A 17801-nucleotide genomic window follows, 5' to 3' on the forward strand; every position below is an offset into this window, starting at 1 on the left:
GAGATCCAAAGTATGTAATTAGAGTATGGAGTAGAAAATACCATAAAATGTATTTTAAATAGAGTACAAATACACAAAACAAAAAGTATTGAGTAGAGTAGCAAAATACCGCAAATTGTATTTAAAATACAGTATTTTAAATACAATACTCCAAATGCGTACAAGTCTGGTTCCAGCGATGAGCGTTTCAGTTGTGAGATGACAGTGCACACTTGTCCTCTCAACGAAATCAGGTGGCAGCAGTGTTGTGTATACAGCGCCGCGACCGTATTCGTTACGGTTTCCAGTAGCGGAGAAGCCAAGGATATTCCCAGAATTTGCACCTCGACGAGGAGGGGGAGAAGGAGGTCCAGTAGGGAGGTTGTAACGCCAATATCTGTTGCTTTTGTGGCGTTTTTGGCCTTTCTGGGCGGTGTTTTTTTTTTTTTTCGTCTTGGGGGTGCATGATTTTTGGGGGTGTTAGGTGGTGGGGGTGCTGGGAAAATCGCTGGGAGAAGTGCTCCGTTACAACATTATTTCCCCAACTGTGGTTCCCGTGACAGATCCAGCTTGGGGTCGACACGGCAGGGGAACTTAAAAAAAGGACAGCAAATTGATGTCGTTAGATCGCGCTCTGCCCATTATTCTGCGTCATGGTAGCGGAAAAAGTACGTGGTACGGGGATCTCGACGCCTAAAAAACAAGCTCACATTAGTGAATAGGAACAGCCATCCTTCCTGGCAAGCGCTCTTCTTCTTCTTCTTGTTTTTCTTTGTGTGTGTGTGTGTGTGTGTGCTGTTTAGCCCAGCTGATTCACTCTGTGTACAGTAATTGTCAAATTCAATTTCATCGACAACATCGTGTAATACTGTTCATGAACTGAAATCGAAAATCTTGTGGCATTGTGCAAAGCCGTTGCAGTGGGGGTATCCGACGTGATACCTTATATTTCTGATGGGGGTAGCACAGTTTGGGAAGCAGTGCCTTACATTTTACTTTGTTAGTCAGGAAGTAACGCGAACAAGTAAGAAGAAGAGCGAAGTAGTTCCGTTCGAAACTCTCCAGCGGCGGACTCCTTCTCCGCTACCTATACATTCTATAAAATGGAAAAAAAAAACAGCCGTGGAAAGAAGCGAGGTACCGGCGAAATATATTTTTTCCTCGTATTTATTTTATTCTGTTGCTATTCAGGCAAACGAGTCTGACGATCCTTTTCGACTTGACTGTCTTGGGTGTCAAGTGTATGTGCTGGCCTCCGTATTTCTCATGTTCCCCCTGATAGAGGTGGTAATATCTTGCGTACCCACGGTTCGTGGTAATTAAATCCTTCATAAAAATTATATTAGCCTGACTGTAAAACCAATACGTGGATATTTGGAAGATATATTAGGGTATGAGGTATACGATATATAGGCAGACACGAAGAAAAACTATTCATGGGGGGGGGGGGGGGGTCTGTTTATGGGAGTAGCCGAACTTGTCGTGTGACAAATTCCTCTCCCTAGTATTTTCAACATCAACACCAACACCAACACTATCCGGTGAAGTGTAGGGGAGGGGGAGAAAGGTGAGGCAGCACGACGGCGGCTCGCTATTCCCAGCAAAGGGGGAAAAAAGGGAGAGAAAAGAAACAAGACAGAAGAAAAAGAGATTTTTGTTCGTGTTGACTAGTTGAAGGAAATTTAAACAGCGGCCCGTCGTTAGATACTTGCTGCATATGGCTGAACCGTGTAGCGGGAAAAACAGCGGGAAAAACAGCGGGAAAGTATTTGCGTTACTTTATTTGGCAGCGGTAGCGTATCGCGTTACTTTTTAGGGCTTGTCGCCGACCCTAACCGTGACTGGTCTACTCCATAATTTTCCACCGCCATCGCTCCATCCTGTCATCCCGACTCCAGTCATGTAATATGAGTGGGGACACTTAAAACAATCGTGACCACCACCACCTTTTCTATTTGGTAAGGACACTAGTATACTGCTCTACTTTTGTGGGACGTATCGTGGATGCGTCATTAGCGAGTTTTAGTACATCGGACCGTGCTCACGATAACAATTCGGAAAACATGATAAGCCAATCACCCTCTTTCTTCGGAGCGAGTGACATCACACTGCTACGCTTGGATTTGATAACCTCTTTTATCGTATCGTTTTCGTAGAGTTCTTCCGATGCACTAAAACCTCCTATTGTTTGGTGAATCACGCGGAACATTCGAATTCAGCGCTGGTGAAGTACGGCTTTGTCGTTATCCGCAGCTTAATCGAGTAACAGTTTCGATATTTGTCACTGGCTGCATGTGTGTCATCGTTTAATTACTACGCACATTATGTGTTCCACGTAAACATAACAAAAATATGTTTTCATCGTATGTCTCATAATGGGTTTAGTGTGCGTTGGACCCAGCAGGTGCAAAATAGGATTCAACAGTCCCAAAATTGACATTATACCCGTATCTCTATCGCCTCTGGTAATCATACGGTTGTAATAGGTAATTACACGCTCGCTCGAGAAGGATTAATGCACGAAGGCCCCTATTTTAAACAAATGCCGGTCCCGCCCCAATAATGGACATAGCGGTAATTAAAGCGTGTGTACTCCGCTTATAACGAAGTTGATTACTGTTCGTTCCTCCTTGCTTGTAGTGGAGTAGCCTGCTCCGACTTTGTCACATCTCCATCTTTTTCTTTTTCAATCAAGTTCCTTTATTTATCCCCCATCTAGCGAGCGATCGTGAAATTTCTACTGGATAGAAGAAGAACCAGGTAACATAATGCACACGACAAGGCTTCGAAGGGAATGAAACGTCTCGAAAAGTTAGTTGAATGAAATGCAAGCTTGCGTGCAGAGGTTGTGCTTACTATGCCCTTCTTCGTCAGCGAGGAATGCGAGGCGGTTTGCGGGGAAAGCTTCTAGAGGTCGCTGGTATATGGCGTCTGTGAAAATAGCGAGGTAAGCAACCTCCAAAAGAGGGTATTTGTTTAACTTTAGATTAATTAAGATTAATATACGTTACCAGCCATTATTCATTTGCGTTATCAGCCACAGTGTTATGCACCTATGACACGTATGGACACAGAGTGTCACTTAAGTTGATTTTTGAAAGTGACTATTAATATTGGGAGGAACAGCAATCGCGATAAGCATTTCAAGAAGGTCCTCGAAGCTCTACTCAGCTCAACCGTCCCACCCCCCACCCCCCAGTAACGTCCTCATGAGCTAACTGGACAGACATTTAACTCCCAAGTCCCTTGTATGTAGTGTTTCTAAACATTCACTTCACAGCCTACAATAGCACACTATAGCAGACACGTTGTACTACACATGTACACTCTAACAAAAAAAGAAAAAGGTAGGATGTCCTACCCAAGCTGGTAGAACGACAGATTCTACTCTGTAGTTTGTTTCTACTCTGCAGTTATACCCAAAAGGTAGAATTGGTTTGAGTAGAAATGTAGTTGCAATACAGCTCTACCGAGATGGGTAGATAATTCTATACCTTTCTTTCTTAGAGTGTAGATTCCTTTTGATTGAGGTCGAGTTTGATTATAGAAAAAAAAAAGAAGAAAGAAATCCGTTGCTTTGCCCTTCGTAGCGTCAGGTTGATGATTCACTCAAGTGTGCAAAAGCAAGACTAGAAAATATATCATTTGCAGCAGAATGAGCAAGCATCGTTCATGCAGATCACCCGCACTCTAATATGCACCATATCGGCACAATATACCTATACAACCAGCATGGCGGCCGCCAGAATTCGTCAGGGTAATAGGTTCGATTTTTACGCTTTTTTTTCTGTGTTCTTTTTTCATAATATATCCTTCGCTTTTACAACCAAATTTGTATAGGAATAGTACGCCGAATACGACGACTGCTTCACGTCCTGAACAAGGCTCTTGCGAACGACGGTGTCTAATGCATTACCCTACGTCTGAGCTTTCGTAGTAATTACTCCAATCGAAAGAAAAATTCAATCGCGTGAAAAGAATGACGCCCGCGTAACTTCTTGCTTTCACTGATCCTTCTTCTCGTACGACTAATTTGTATGGTAATTAGGGAGAAATGGTTTCTGGGAGTTGAGACGACAGCTAGAAACCTACGCACAAGGCTATGCAATCCTCAGGGGAAGGCTGAGTGGAGCTGCTTTTGCCAGCTTCTTGTCGTAATTTTGAGCTGTCTATGTCGAACAGGATGGAGATTGAGTGTGTGTGTATGTGGCGGTGGCGGTGGTGGTGGTGGTGGTGGGGGGGGGTGTAGTATAGTAGACACCGGTCTGTACTACCTTGTACGGATACCAAAAAGCTATTTATTGAGGGTTACGGTGAGGTGGGGCAAGATGAGACACGGGGCAAGACGCGCCATTTTTTGTTGCTCCATGCTTTGTTTCGTTGCTCCATGCACTTGAAACTTCACCCATAGGTGGCTCTGCACGTCCGCTTTATTGCACGTGAGAATTGTCCAGATTCGTGTATGTGTTGATGAGAGAGAGAAAAAAATAGTTACTTCTGCCACGAATGTGGAGACCCGCCAAAGAGGCGCGATTTTCTGTATAGTCCTTTTTCCTGTCATCTGTGCAGTAGCGTCTCGCAGGATTATTCAGTCAATGTAAGTCCACATCCTACTTCTTTATTCACTCATCTTGATAGAAAGAATGTCTGTTAACTTAGGAGGGTTTGCTTAACAGCAGGTTTGCTTTTTAGCGGGACTGTGTTATGGGCACCCTTGAGGGTCGACGACCCTCAAGAAGCTCTATACGAGCTTCCACATAAGCTGCGTACTATACGAACGGCCCATAACTTCTCTACCAACAGCCGAAGAAAGTGACTGATACATGGTCACTACCTTAGAGAGCCTCCAAGCCGAGATATTACGTCAAATCCTCGGTTGGATACCTATGACAGGTTTCTCAAGGAATATCCCAACACCGCTCCACAGCTTTTGGATCTGATCAGCGCTCGCATACCAACTGACAGCTACTCTCAAAAGTGGCTCTGACCTGGGTGACGCGAATTGCAAGCACTGTCCTTCCGAGAGTATTGAGCACATCATCTTAAAGGATTGCAGTGCGTATATGCTGTGCGCGCAAAAAAATAGAACTGCTGAAAGACCCTGAGGTACGTTCGCCGAAGAGAGAACCGATAATTCAAAACGCTTCCCTCGTGAAACAGGGCTAGCTTAGAAACGCAGACTCATAGCTTGAACTGGTTCGGACTTGGTGGTCCGGTCAACAATTCACTCATCTCTTCTCATCTACCAGATACTGTGTTGACGCTGACCACAATAATGGTGAGGCCAAACAGCATTAAGGCTAACCTTCAACACCATAGCCACCAACCACCTTGTTTTCGACTGAACCTTCCCGCTGATCACCCTAGAACGGAAACCCCGAGGAACTTGAAAGAGCACAAACTCTGCTCTTGAGTTTGCGAACAGGAGGCGCTTTCTTTGAATCACAATTATACAAGATAGGCTCCCTGGACAACGCAAGCTGCATACATTGTCAGCAAACTGAAACTATCGTACGCATCCTGCTTCATAGCAGTGCATATGCTGTGGTGCGGGAAAAATGCCTTGGACACTACAGAAAGTGTACGCTGGACGATGTCCCACATCCAAGAGGCCCTTTCACGGAAAGACATTCAAAAACTCACAGCCTATTCTGCTTTCGTCTAGACTGGCCCAAAAGACTATGGGTATGTTTCTATGCTCTGACTTCCCACGAATCCTGGCAGTTAGCGGCCTACATCCTAATTTTCGGCCGTCATCATTCCACCATCAGCCGGTCTCGCCACGACCACTATGGTGAACTCTCATCATACCATACCACCACCGCCATCACCACAACCACCATAACCACTCTCTCGAAAATACCTATCCCGACAGATATGAGCGCTTCGGTTGTGTGCCCATCATTTTGCCGATCGGTTGGGGGAACGGTGACGCTCTGTCCACTCTTCGCCTGCATTCGGGTGGTAAATACTCTCCATGCGGTTGATGTCTCACCCGAGCGATGGCACGGCGGGGCAGTTGGTAGAGCACCTACTCCACGGGATAGTTTGTACAGCACCTACCCCGATCAGCTCCATCGCTCCAAAGCACGCCGTCTTCTCACGTGGATTATTGCGTGTCACACTTTCTGCGCTCGAGTAGCGCGTATAGTTCTAGTTGCGGTTCATTTTGCATAGCGAAATTGGGCAATTTACATCTCAAGGTATACGTTGATTTCTCAATGTGTTGCATAAGGACGATGGATTTGAGTAATGACTATCCGAATTCTGCTATGCCGTATTTCTCTGTTTCTCAGAAAGCATCTAATTAATAAGTCAATTAATGAATTATAGCCAATTAGTCATTAAGCAGTTCCGCATGGCCACATAGCCGGCCTGCCATGATGGTATCAGCGCTGCTCTCACAGCATTTTTACAGGAAACCTCTGTCGAATAAAAACGAAACAAAACAAACAAACATCGTATGCTTCGATGCCGATATATCCACATTAGTGAATTTTAGTACATCGTTCGCAATCGGCTTTGCGTACGTAAGAGATAGCGTTGGTGCTTCTGCGCATGCGCAAAACATAAACAGAGCTTCGCATAGTGCGCAGAACCACCACGCTATCCCTTACGTACGCAAACACGATAGCGTACACTCTTAGAAATGAACTTCACCGCATAGCACGCTCCTAACCAACCAACACCCCGAATAATATCGTTATCTGCCCTGATTTCTTAAATACGGGTGATGTACGCCTTTTTTGTGACACTTATGCTGTTCATAATTGTCACAAAAAAGGCGTACGCCTCCCGCTTTCAACAAATCAGGGCAGATAACGATATCATTCGAGAATATGGTTGGCTATGAGCGTGCTATGCGGTGAAGTTGATTTTTAAGGGTGTACGGTGCACTAAAACCCACTATTATGTGAAGAACTTCTGTTGTACATGGTGTGTGCAGATAAGCTCCAGCGGCATTTGCACACGCCACTTGTTTGTCTGCATACCTGACGAACTTCCGGAGGCGCACGATGTCGCATTTATGCGTGTGCGAAAGCTAGAGAAAAATCGTGGGAGCGATATCCAGCGCAGGAAATAGAGCGACGAAACCATCGGTTCCAACCGGTCTTGGGAAGTAACTTAGTTACAAGTAACTAGTTACAAAAAATGTAACTATTAACTGTAACTAGTTACTGGTACGGAAAATTAACTTTTAACTGTAACTAGGTACTTTTCTGGGTAGTTAGTTACAGCAACTAGTTATTGCTTTTCGAAATCTCAGATTTTCCATTTCGGAACCACCTCGCATCACACTTCATTTGTCTTCTCTTTTCCTTTTTCTCTTTTTAACGACCTTTTGACCGCCTCTGCGGTTATGCTGTAGTTCCTTACTCTCAAAATAATAAGGACTGCCATCTTTGAAGAATATAAACGTGGTAGAGCCTAGGCTGCCACTGAAAAGAAGCATGTGTCATATGACCGCCTTGAGTTTCTACAAGCGAAAGAAACAACGAAAATCAGGACGGGATAAAGAAGAACTGTACAGAAGGCCGAGGTATTCGAGATGTGGAGAGAAGGCAGACACAGCACCCTAGCTGCCCTGAATGATTTCCCAATTATAAGGAGAATATTCGTTAAATATAATACCGGCATTCCCTCCAGCGCCCCAGTTGAGCGGATTTTCAGCGTGGGCCGGGATATTTTCGCAATTAACAGAGGCAAACTGAGTGATGCGCACTTCGAGCAGCAGCTGTTCCTTAAGTGCAATATGTACACATAGTATGTGTAAGAAAGGTAACTCTGCGATAAAAGTTAATAGGTCATCTTCATTACTAAATTTTATGAAATCAACTGTAATTTGTAACTGTAACTAGTAACTATAACTTAACTAGTTACGGTTTTCGCGATGTAACTCTGGCTATAACTTAACTACGTTTTGGCTCGGGTAACTGTAACTATAACTAGTTACTTTTCAAAGTAACTTTTTCCAAGACTGGTTCCAACCAACCAATCGGTTCAATATACCAAACGGCGCTAGCGTATTGCGTTGTGCACGTCCTCGCTGTGGGGTATCACCCTCACCATGCGGTGAACTGTGAAAAAACAAACCTAAACTAACCTAACGTTACCAAATTCTAACCATTTCTGCTGCTCTGATGTGGCCGCCACACTAAGCATAACGGTCGCCAAAAGCATCGCTTTTATTCACGACAATGACCTCTACCGACGTCAAAGTCACCAAGTACTGCGAGGTTTGTCAGTAATACGTATTGTTCAACACTATAATTACACCATTCTTCGTATTTAGGTTTTAATTTAGAAAACCGGGATTTTGACTATCTTCGATTTGACTATTTGATCGGCGGATTTCTTAAAGGGTGGGATATCCCGGCATCCCGCTCTACTGAGACCGCCATGTTACTCTATTCTAATGCACGGAAGCCGATGTTTCCTTCGCTTCGTTTTTTTTTTTTTTTTACGCTGAGTACGGCTTCTACGATTTTTATGTAGCTTTCGCACGCATAAATGCGCCGCCATTTGTGCGCCACCGGAAGTTTGTCAGGGCGACGAGTTACGTGTGCAAATGCCAGTGGAGTTTATCGGCGCACACCCTGCACATTAAATGTGACTCTTTATATTCGAGGCGCTGCTCCTAATGTAACGAAGTATGTATGGGACGTGTTACACAAATGCGAAAAGCACAACACACACGACGAAGCGTCCGTCATGCCCCGTATATTATGTTCGCAGCGGCGCCTTGAACAGTCATATTTACGAGTTCCCAGCTTTGTTCCACAAAAGACAAAAAATAAAAAGGAAAAGACAGAAAACGTCATGCGTGCCGCCAAACGAAGAGACCAAATGGTCGGAACACGTGGCCCCCTATCCCCCTCCCTGTCCATTTGTGCCGCGCTTCGGGGAGTGGTTGACTGTGTCCTTGTGACCTTGTCCACACGGAGAGGATGCGTTACAGATGGTCGCTTTCCATTTTCCACACATTTATTTGTCGTTCGTCCTGACCATGAGGCATCATTCTCGTTAATACTTTTTGCGATTTCCGTTACCTTTCTTAGAACGGAGAAAAACGGGCCGTTGCTTGGAATGGGTTCAGAAGGGAAACCTGTGACTTCTGTGGGGCTCGATTTTAGCGAGACGGGAGTTGTACACTCTAAAAACAGAACTTCACCGCATAGCACGCTGTGCGCCAACCATTGCCGCGAATGATAGAGTTATCGCCTCTTATTCGAGGAAAGGGGTGGGCGTACGCTTTTTTGTGGCAATTTGGATATATGGCAATTGACCACAAAAAGGCGTACGCCCTCCTGTCTCCTCGAATAGGAACCGATAACCCTATCATTCATGGCAATGGTTGGCCCACAGCGTGCTATGCGGTGAAGTTTTGTTTTATAGAGTGTAGAGCGTGGAAGGGAGCAAATAATGGAACGAACACGGAGAAATCTCGCTGGCAGAACATAATGTTCTTCGGCCATCAAAAATCTAACACCGATTATGAATCTGATTCTGAAACGAAGGCCGATTAATAGCAGTTTAGCTTAATCTATCACAGATACGCAATGTATGTGGGCGGACTCACCTTACGTGTCAGTCTACTCCCAATTATATTATTATTATGCAAGGAAATATGCGCATGCATGTATGAATAGTACACAGGGTGCTTCAGTTAAATCCCGAGGCTAAATAGTTCGCGAACGATTGCACCAATCGAATAACTTTCCTTTTTACAAGTATCTGTCCGACACCGTCCACAAGCTGCGCACCGTGTGAATGAGTGGGAGGCGCTCATTATTTAAATAAAGAATTCGAATGAGTTCCGTGAAAAATATAACTTCTAAAATAGGGCGCCGTCGGCATTTAAATGAATACCACCCCTTTTGGGACTTTCAGTGGACATCTTTTAGAGAAAAATCTGCCACCGAAGTGGGTTATCTGTTGCAGTAATTAATTGGTTTCGGTTTATATATATTTTCGCAGCTTCTGGTCGCGGTGAAGCGCAAAAGGTCGCTCTTCCACTCCCTTATACCAATGAATTACCTCCTTCTGCGCTTCACCGCGACCAGCTGCAATAAAAATATGTACACCGAAACCAATTAATTACTGCAACAAATGACCCGCTTCGGTGGCAGACGTTTCTCAAAAAGGTTTCCACTGAAGTTCAGAAAAGGAATTTTTTTTTAATTGAAATAATGAGCGCCACTCATTCACACGGTGCCCAGCTTGTACGTGGTATCGGACAGATACTTGCAAAAAAGAAAGTTCTTCGATTGGTGCACCCGTTCGCGAATTATCTAGCCCGGGAATTTAACTGAAATACCCCGTACTTTACCACATAATATTTAGCAGAGACGGGGAAGTTACTGGACAAAAAGGAACTCGTTACCAGATAAGCTTGCCAAAAATGTAACTAAATCACTAACGAAGTTAGAGGTAACAAAGATGAACTTCAAGTCCCTAAGGTACTTTGGAAAACTAACGAGTTACTTTCGAGTTACTTGCTCCCTCATATACACTTTTTGGTTCTTGTCCGCTCTATAATTAATTCGGGTCTTGGTCCCATAGTGGGCAGCGCAATAGTTTTGATACACGAAAACTATACAAATATTTGATAAGTTTATTTTTACGCGCTCCTTTAGGGAGGGCTGTGCTACTTTTCATCTCGTAATAATATTACTGAGCGGAGCACAAAGCAGACAACTGAAAGTTTAGGTTACGTGCGCTGTCCTCTTTGCACATTTCATAGAACCGCGCCAAGTTTTAATCCTGCCACACAGTGCTCCCCGTCATTATTAATACAACGCTCGTCGCTATGATGAACGAGCCTTCTAATGTAGGGCCAAAACAGATTTGTAACGTTCATCGCGTAACAATTAAGGGAGTCACACGCGCCGTGCACGTGGCTGTCTTCTCATTACGGAAAGACGCAGCTAGCGATGTTTGTAGACGAGAATCGAACAAGAGGAACTTGAAGCGTAGCCCAAGTTACTTTGGCAAGGGTACAAAAAAAAAAAAAAAAAGGAACGAGTTACTCAAGAAGTAACTGGAGCTCAAAGGCAAGGAGTTCAATAAAAAGTTACCGAAAAAAGTAGCTTAGTTATAGTAACGAGGTACTTGCAATAACTTACTTCCAACACTGATATATAGAAGTAATGCTGCTCCAGGAGAATACACAAATGTACGGTGATGCTTGCCCTGGCTCACATCTCCATTTTTTCTCCTACTATCAGCATCATCAACATAAATGCAGACACGCCTTAGGCGTACGGGTGTCAACGGTTACATTAAAACATTTAGTTTGAGTAACTCCCAACAATGGGGAAAAACATTAGTTGCTTGAAACTGCGTGTTGGGGGCCTTCCAGAATATTTCGCACACGCAACTTACTACGCAACGAAGTTTTTAACAAGTTTAATTCCGGATATTTTAGTGGCGTTCCGTTGTTTCGTCCCGTGTGTTCTTCCACATGTTTTCTTACAAGCCGTGCGTCGTGACGATAAAGTCCACTGTTTCCCAAAGGCACAACAACAACAACAACATATATATTGTGATGATGAAGTGGGGAGGTTTTCGACTCTAGGAGTGGAACGCTACCCCATAGCTAGGGGTCTAATATGAGTGGTGACAATGATCAGTGATGACGATGAGAGATGACGGGAATGATCGAAGTGGCGATGACGATGCTTGACGTGATCGTGGTGGTGGGAGTGTCCGAGGGCGCTGCTGGGGTCATAGTGAGTCCTTTAGGCCTGTCGCCTCAAAGAAGTCAACCACGTGACGTAAGGCCGTCCTGGAGTCGGCCGCGGTGTCCCAAGGGCCGAGGATGGTCGACAAGTTGAAGGGGCGGCAGCCAAGGGTGGCAAGCTGCGACTGCAGTGCACGCCTCTCGTTGAGATAGGTCCGGCAGCTGAGGAGTATGTGCTCAACGTTGGCAAGTACGCCACACTCGTTGCACATAGGGCTATCCTCACAGCCTAGCTGGTATCGATAGGACGGAGTGAAGGCCACATTCAGACGTAGCCTGTGGATGAGTGATTTCAGAGGACGAGGAAGCTTTGCAGGCAGTCGGTATGACAGCGTTGGGTCTACATTCCCCAAAGAGGACATAGTTGGAATGTCGTGTTGCCACTGTAGGGTAGACCAGGAATCGGACAAATGCCTGAGGAGGGATCTTCTGTCTCCTCTCGAGAGTATAATGGGCATAGAAGGTCGTTGTTGGTGTGCAGCGGCAGCGGCAGCGTCGGCCTCGTGGTTCCCAGTTATTCCGCAATGCCCTGGAACCCACTGAAAGGCAACGTAGTGGGAGCGATCTTGTAGGGACTTCAGGGCGCACAGGATGTCTATCACCACTGAGGCAAGGGAACCGCGGATGCCCATGTTCTTAATGCACAGGAGAGCTGCTTTGGAGTCTGTGTAAATTACCCAGTGCCGCGGTTCACAGTCTTCCGCATATGTCAAAAATAACAAGATAGCATAAAGTTCAGCGGATGTCGATGAGGTACGGTGAGATAGACGACACCCACGTGTAACAGACTGTGATGGAATGGCAAAGGCTGAAGATGAAGTGTCCCTGGTCGACGATCCATCCGTGTATACAGCGGTACTGTTGCGGTATTGAGCCTCGACGAAGTCAAGGGTAAGTTGCCTAAGAATAAAATCAGGATAGTTCTTTTTGTTGTTCTTGAGACCGGGGATGGAGACAGTGACAGACGGCGGTGGCAACGTCCATGGAGGCACTTTGGGTGCCGTCTGGTCGACTATGAATTTGGGGATATGAGGTCTGAATGATGTCACAGCAGCATGAACCGTCGCGTTCCGTCTAGCGTGAAGCTTGCGAACCAGAGTGTGACGGTTATGATGGGCACGTAGACGCAGATAGTGGCGTGCAGTTTCCCGAGTACGGAGAACCTCAATGGGGATGTCCCTGGCCTCAGCCACTACTAGACGGGTTTCAGCGCCTCGTGGGACCCCAAGACATACCCGAAGGCTGCGCGCTAGCATGGCTCGAATCCTTTGAATCAGTGTCTGAGGAAGTCCGTGTAGGACGGGAAGGCTGTACATCACTGAGCCACGAACCAGGGCATTGTGCAGCATGAGAAGATCCTTCTCGTCTAACCCCCATCTCATACCTGCGAAGTGACGAATCACGTTGACCCAGCGTTGGACTTTCTGTTCAATGACGTCTATGTGGCGCTTCCACGACAAATTCCATGATAGAGTCACGCCTAGGAACTTGTGATGTGTCACCTGCTCCAGTGGGCTTCCACCAATATACAGGCGATATCTATGCATGTCTTTGCGCGTGAAGGCTAGAACTGCGCTTTTCTCTACGGATATCTCCATTCCTGCCTGGAGTACCCCAAAAGCACAGTCCGCAACACTCTTTACCAAAGTGGTTCTCTCCGAATAAATGCTAGAGGCGCAAACAAATAGGAATTTTTACTGCCGATGGACATTGATATCTTAATCCCTTAATTCCTGGGAAACTGGCCTCCCCCTCTGGGTGGCACTTCAAACAATATGATAAGTATTGATATTTGAAACACAATGAGGGGGGTAGTAGAATAATAGAATTTCCCAAAAATGGTACCATAAAAGGAGGCTGCCAAACGAGACGTCAATAACGTGGTTTCACGCACTTAAAACGTATCCCGGTTTCGTAACCATTACCGTGAACACCTTTCGGTCTCGCTATTATCGCTAAAACGGACGACAGCATCGCTTTAGATACGGAAAATCTGTACTTCATGGATACATCCATCAGCATCTGTCAATACCCGTGAGAAGAATGGCTGTGTCGGTATATATATATATTTATATTATATATATATATTTAATGCAGAGCAAAAAAAAGCGAACGATGCATAGCTACCCAGAGCTGACAAGCCGCAAACACGGCGAAACACGTGTCCCTTGGTGCAGTCGCATCGTTCCATGAGTATCTATATATATATATTTATATATTTTTTCGTCTTAGTCCCGAAAAGGCGGAGCCTCCGCCGAAACGTAGACCTCCCCAGACCCTTAGTTTAAATGCCAGACTAATAAATAACTTTCCCCCACTCCCTACTTCAGTCTCTGGTGTCTTCTTTTCCCCTATCTATCTATCTATCTATATATATATATATTAAATATAAATAAAGTCGCAACAAAGTATGGAATATTGTTCCCATTCCTACAAAGTTTCTTTTTCACTTTTGAATGACTCACCTCTAACGGAGGAATCAGTTGTCGTCCGGCGACGCTCCCCTGCAGGCGGGCCGACAGCGCAACCACAATACCGGTGTAACCGTTCTCATTGAGCTGAATCCTCGACGAATCCACACAGAACAAACACGCCAGAAGCGAAGCAATTACCACTCCGGCACAGGTAGAGTTCATTGTTGCACGAAGGCTCACAACATCACCACAAAGCCCTCCCGTCCATATACACGTCCGAACGTTTTTTGGCGGTCTTTGAAAGAAGGAGGAGTCGATGGCAGCTTCTGGAATCCTTCAGACGATACTTCTCCGCCCAACCTAAACAACAGAAGAGGAGGAGGGTTAGGCAGGAAGCGGCAGACACAAACCAAAAAGTAAGCGTGCTACAGGGGCCAGGGGGCAAAAGTTCGCATGCCTCGAGCGTAGTGGTGGTGTTCGTTTACCACAGTTAAACATAGACAGAACCATCTTTGCAGGCGGACGGGATCGGGGCAGACTGTCCTCAGGCAGAGAAAACCGCGAGAAATTGATTTCGGGCCATGTGTAGAAAACCGTTCTCCGAAACACCGCCGTTTCGGCACATTTGAGAGAATTCGTTTGCGACACATCTGACGCACTGTACGTCCTCAAGTGTAATTGCTATGCGAACTTTTATTGGAGGATGAGTTTGAGAGGACGTCATGCACGGGCGTCGGTAGCTCATGTTTACAGAGGGGGGGGGGGGCGAGTTCAAGTTGCAAGGGTTCGTACACCAAGGACGTTCGATATAAAAAATTAAGTCAGAATTCGACATACAAAATAAGAACCGCATATAATGTAGCAAAATGACGCGTACAACCCGCAATGCAGCGTTACTTGAAATATGCGCCTACGGAAAACAACGTCGCCTTATCTCCGAAACGTTACCTGGTGTAAGCAAAATTAATGCTTCATGAACGTTCAAATCCCGTAAAAAAACGACTTATAAGAGAACATCACGAACACTCTTCGATCTCTATGCATGAAAATGATGAGGGGGAGGGGGGGGGCGGGTCCCGACAGTCTAATCTCAAGTGGGGCGGTCGTCCCCCCGACGCCCCTGATGTCATGACGTCATGCTGTGCAGTACAGGTAGTCAGTGATGGCCTGTAGTTAACTACATGTAGTTAAACTACCTGATTGTAGTTAAAAAGTAGCTATCAACTACTTGCCGAAATGTAGTGTGCAACTACTAGTTAAACTATACTGTTTCGAGTAGTTAACTAGAGTAGTTAGGTTACTGCAGGCGTCAACTACTTCCGATTTTGCCGCAAGCTTTACAACAACAACAACAACTAAATCATGACTATGGCCTGGGCAAGCTTTACGGCACGATTGTGCTTCCGACTTTTACCTTGAGCTACTTGTTTGATGAGAACGGAGGTGCAGAGCAATTGTGGCATGCATGTGTACGAAATCTTCACTTTTATGACTGCTTGTGATTCACATTTAGGTGCCCAAGAACACTATAGAGTGGGATTGGTGTTGATGGCAGGGATTTCCCCACACCCCCCTCAGGAGGGGGGGGTGTACACCCTCCCTGAATTTTTGCAACACCTCCCCTGAAATTTCTCAGGTAACCCCACCCAGCTCGGCCACCAACACGTTCTGGTAGTGAGTCCGGCGCAGCGAATTACATCCTGTACGGTCAAACTTGGGCTGTAGGACCACAGCCATGCAGATGATATCGTACCATGCATTTCTCCAAAATAATTTGAAAGTGACCGTTCAATGCATATATTCCGCGCATATGCGAGCAAAAATGCGTGCGGGCACATAAACTCAATGTGGATCATCAAGAACCATTTGCGCCCATCTCAATCAAGCGAAGTATTCTGCTTTTTTCGTCTAAGGTTTTCATCGTTGGTTGCTAGGTGTTCATTGAGCTTCGTAAGACAATGTGTTAGGCTTTTTCCTTTGCCGGTCGTGTGATTATGCATCTTAATGTTGAAATGCCGTTCATAATGAATCTGTATTCTACTGTACTGTGTTCTAATGTAATAACATGTACAAATAAAACGGGAAAGCTGAAAGCTGTGCAGATATGTCACCATTGTGCCACGATTCTCTCGGTGTCTATGAAAAATTCCGTAAGTTGAACCTTCACCCCCCCCCCCTTGAAAGCTCGGCACTCCCCCAGCAGTGAATTTCTGGGGAAGTCACTGGTTGATGGACAACGTTAAGTAGTTAGAGATGTAGTTAAAATACATTGCAGTAGTTAAAGAAGTAGTTTTGACTATCTCCCCTGAAAAGTAGTTGAACTACTAGTTAAACTACTCCATCGCAAAGTAGTTAGTAGTTATAGTTAAACTACTGTAGAAGTAGTTAGTGGCCATCACTGCATGTAGTAGGGAACCCGACTCTGTTCGGCTTCGGGGAGTTCTCATGCGGGACAATTTGTCGCAACTCACACATGAAGAGTGTGACGCAGGATTCGTGACAAAGACTTGTATTGAAAATTAAATATATCGCAAGAAAAGTGTGCATACGAGACAGTCGCATTGCTGTGTGCACTTTAAGGTTTGTTTATAAATCCTATCGTGATATGAATATACAGGGTGTTTCAGTTAAATCCCCGGGCTAAATAATTCGCGAACCGGTGCACCAATCGAATAACTCTCTTTTTTACAAGTATCTGTCCAATACCGCCTACAAGATGCGCACCGCGTGAATGAGCGGGAGGCGCTCATTATTTAAATAAAAATGCAAATGAGTTTTGTAAAAAAGCGTAACTTCTAAAGCAGGGCGCTGTCGGTATTAAAATGGGTACTACCCCTTTTGGGACCTTCAGTGGACACCTTTCAGAGAAAAATCTGCCACCGAAGCGGGTCATTTGTTGCAGTAATTAATTGGTTTCGGTTTACGTATTTTTGTCGCGGCTGGTCGCAGCGAAGCGCAAAAAGACGCTCTTTCACTCCCTTATCCATCAATGAATTACGGCCTTACACCAATGAATTACACCAATGAATTACACCAATGAATTACGTCTTTTTGCGCTTCGCCGCGACCAGCCGCGACAAAAATACGTAAACCGAAACCAATTAATTACTGCAACAAATGACCCGCTTCGGTGGCAGATTTTTCTCTGAAAGGTGTCCACTGAAGATCCCAAAAGGGGTAGCACCCATTTTAATACCGACAGCGCCCTGCTTTAGAAGTTACGCTTTTTTACGAAACTCATTTGCATTTTTATTTAAATAATGAGCGCCTCCCGCTCATTCACGCGGTGCGCATCTTGTAGGCGGTATTGGACAGATACTTGTAAAAAAGAAAGTTATTCGATTGGTGCACCGGTTCGCGAATTATTTAGCCCGGGGATTTAACTGAAACACCCTGTATAAGTGCGTGTTGATAACACAGGCTTCGTACCAATAATTTGCTTCCCTCTTCATATTTTAGCGAATAGCGAGCCTCTTGTATGGCTAACATCTCCTTTTATTTTACCATTTAACATATCCCTCTTCTGAGCCTCGTTTCTCGTGGCATTTTGCAAAAATCTTTTGCTCTATCGAACTTCATATCTCGCTCAATAAATGAACGGTTCAACAGCAACGCGAGTGCCACGCGATGGATGTTCACCGCTGTAGTTATGTGGGACATCAACC

At 45.2% G+C, this 17801-nt stretch overlaps 1 protein-coding gene across 3 annotated transcripts in view; it reads right to left on the reverse strand.

Moving 5' to 3' along the window:
- Positions 1 to 17801, reverse strand: part of LOC135400186 (calcium-activated chloride channel regulator 1-like) — a 456140-nt gene that overhangs the window by 229128 nt on the left and 209211 nt on the right. For all 3 annotated transcript variants that reach the window (XM_064631923.1, XM_064631924.1, XM_064631925.1), the window contains one exon: positions 14188 to 14496. In XM_064631923.1, coding sequence (XP_064487993.1) covers positions 14188 to 14358 — 171 coding nt within the window. In that variant the 5' untranslated portion in view covers positions 14359 to 14496. The remainder of the gene's footprint in view (positions 1 to 14187; positions 14497 to 17801) is intronic.

This window comes from Ornithodoros turicata, chromosome 7, assembly GCF_037126465.1.
Source record: "Ornithodoros turicata isolate Travis chromosome 7, ASM3712646v1, whole genome shotgun sequence".
Lineage (NCBI taxonomy): Eukaryota > Metazoa > Arthropoda > Arachnida > Ixodida > Argasidae > Ornithodoros > Ornithodoros turicata.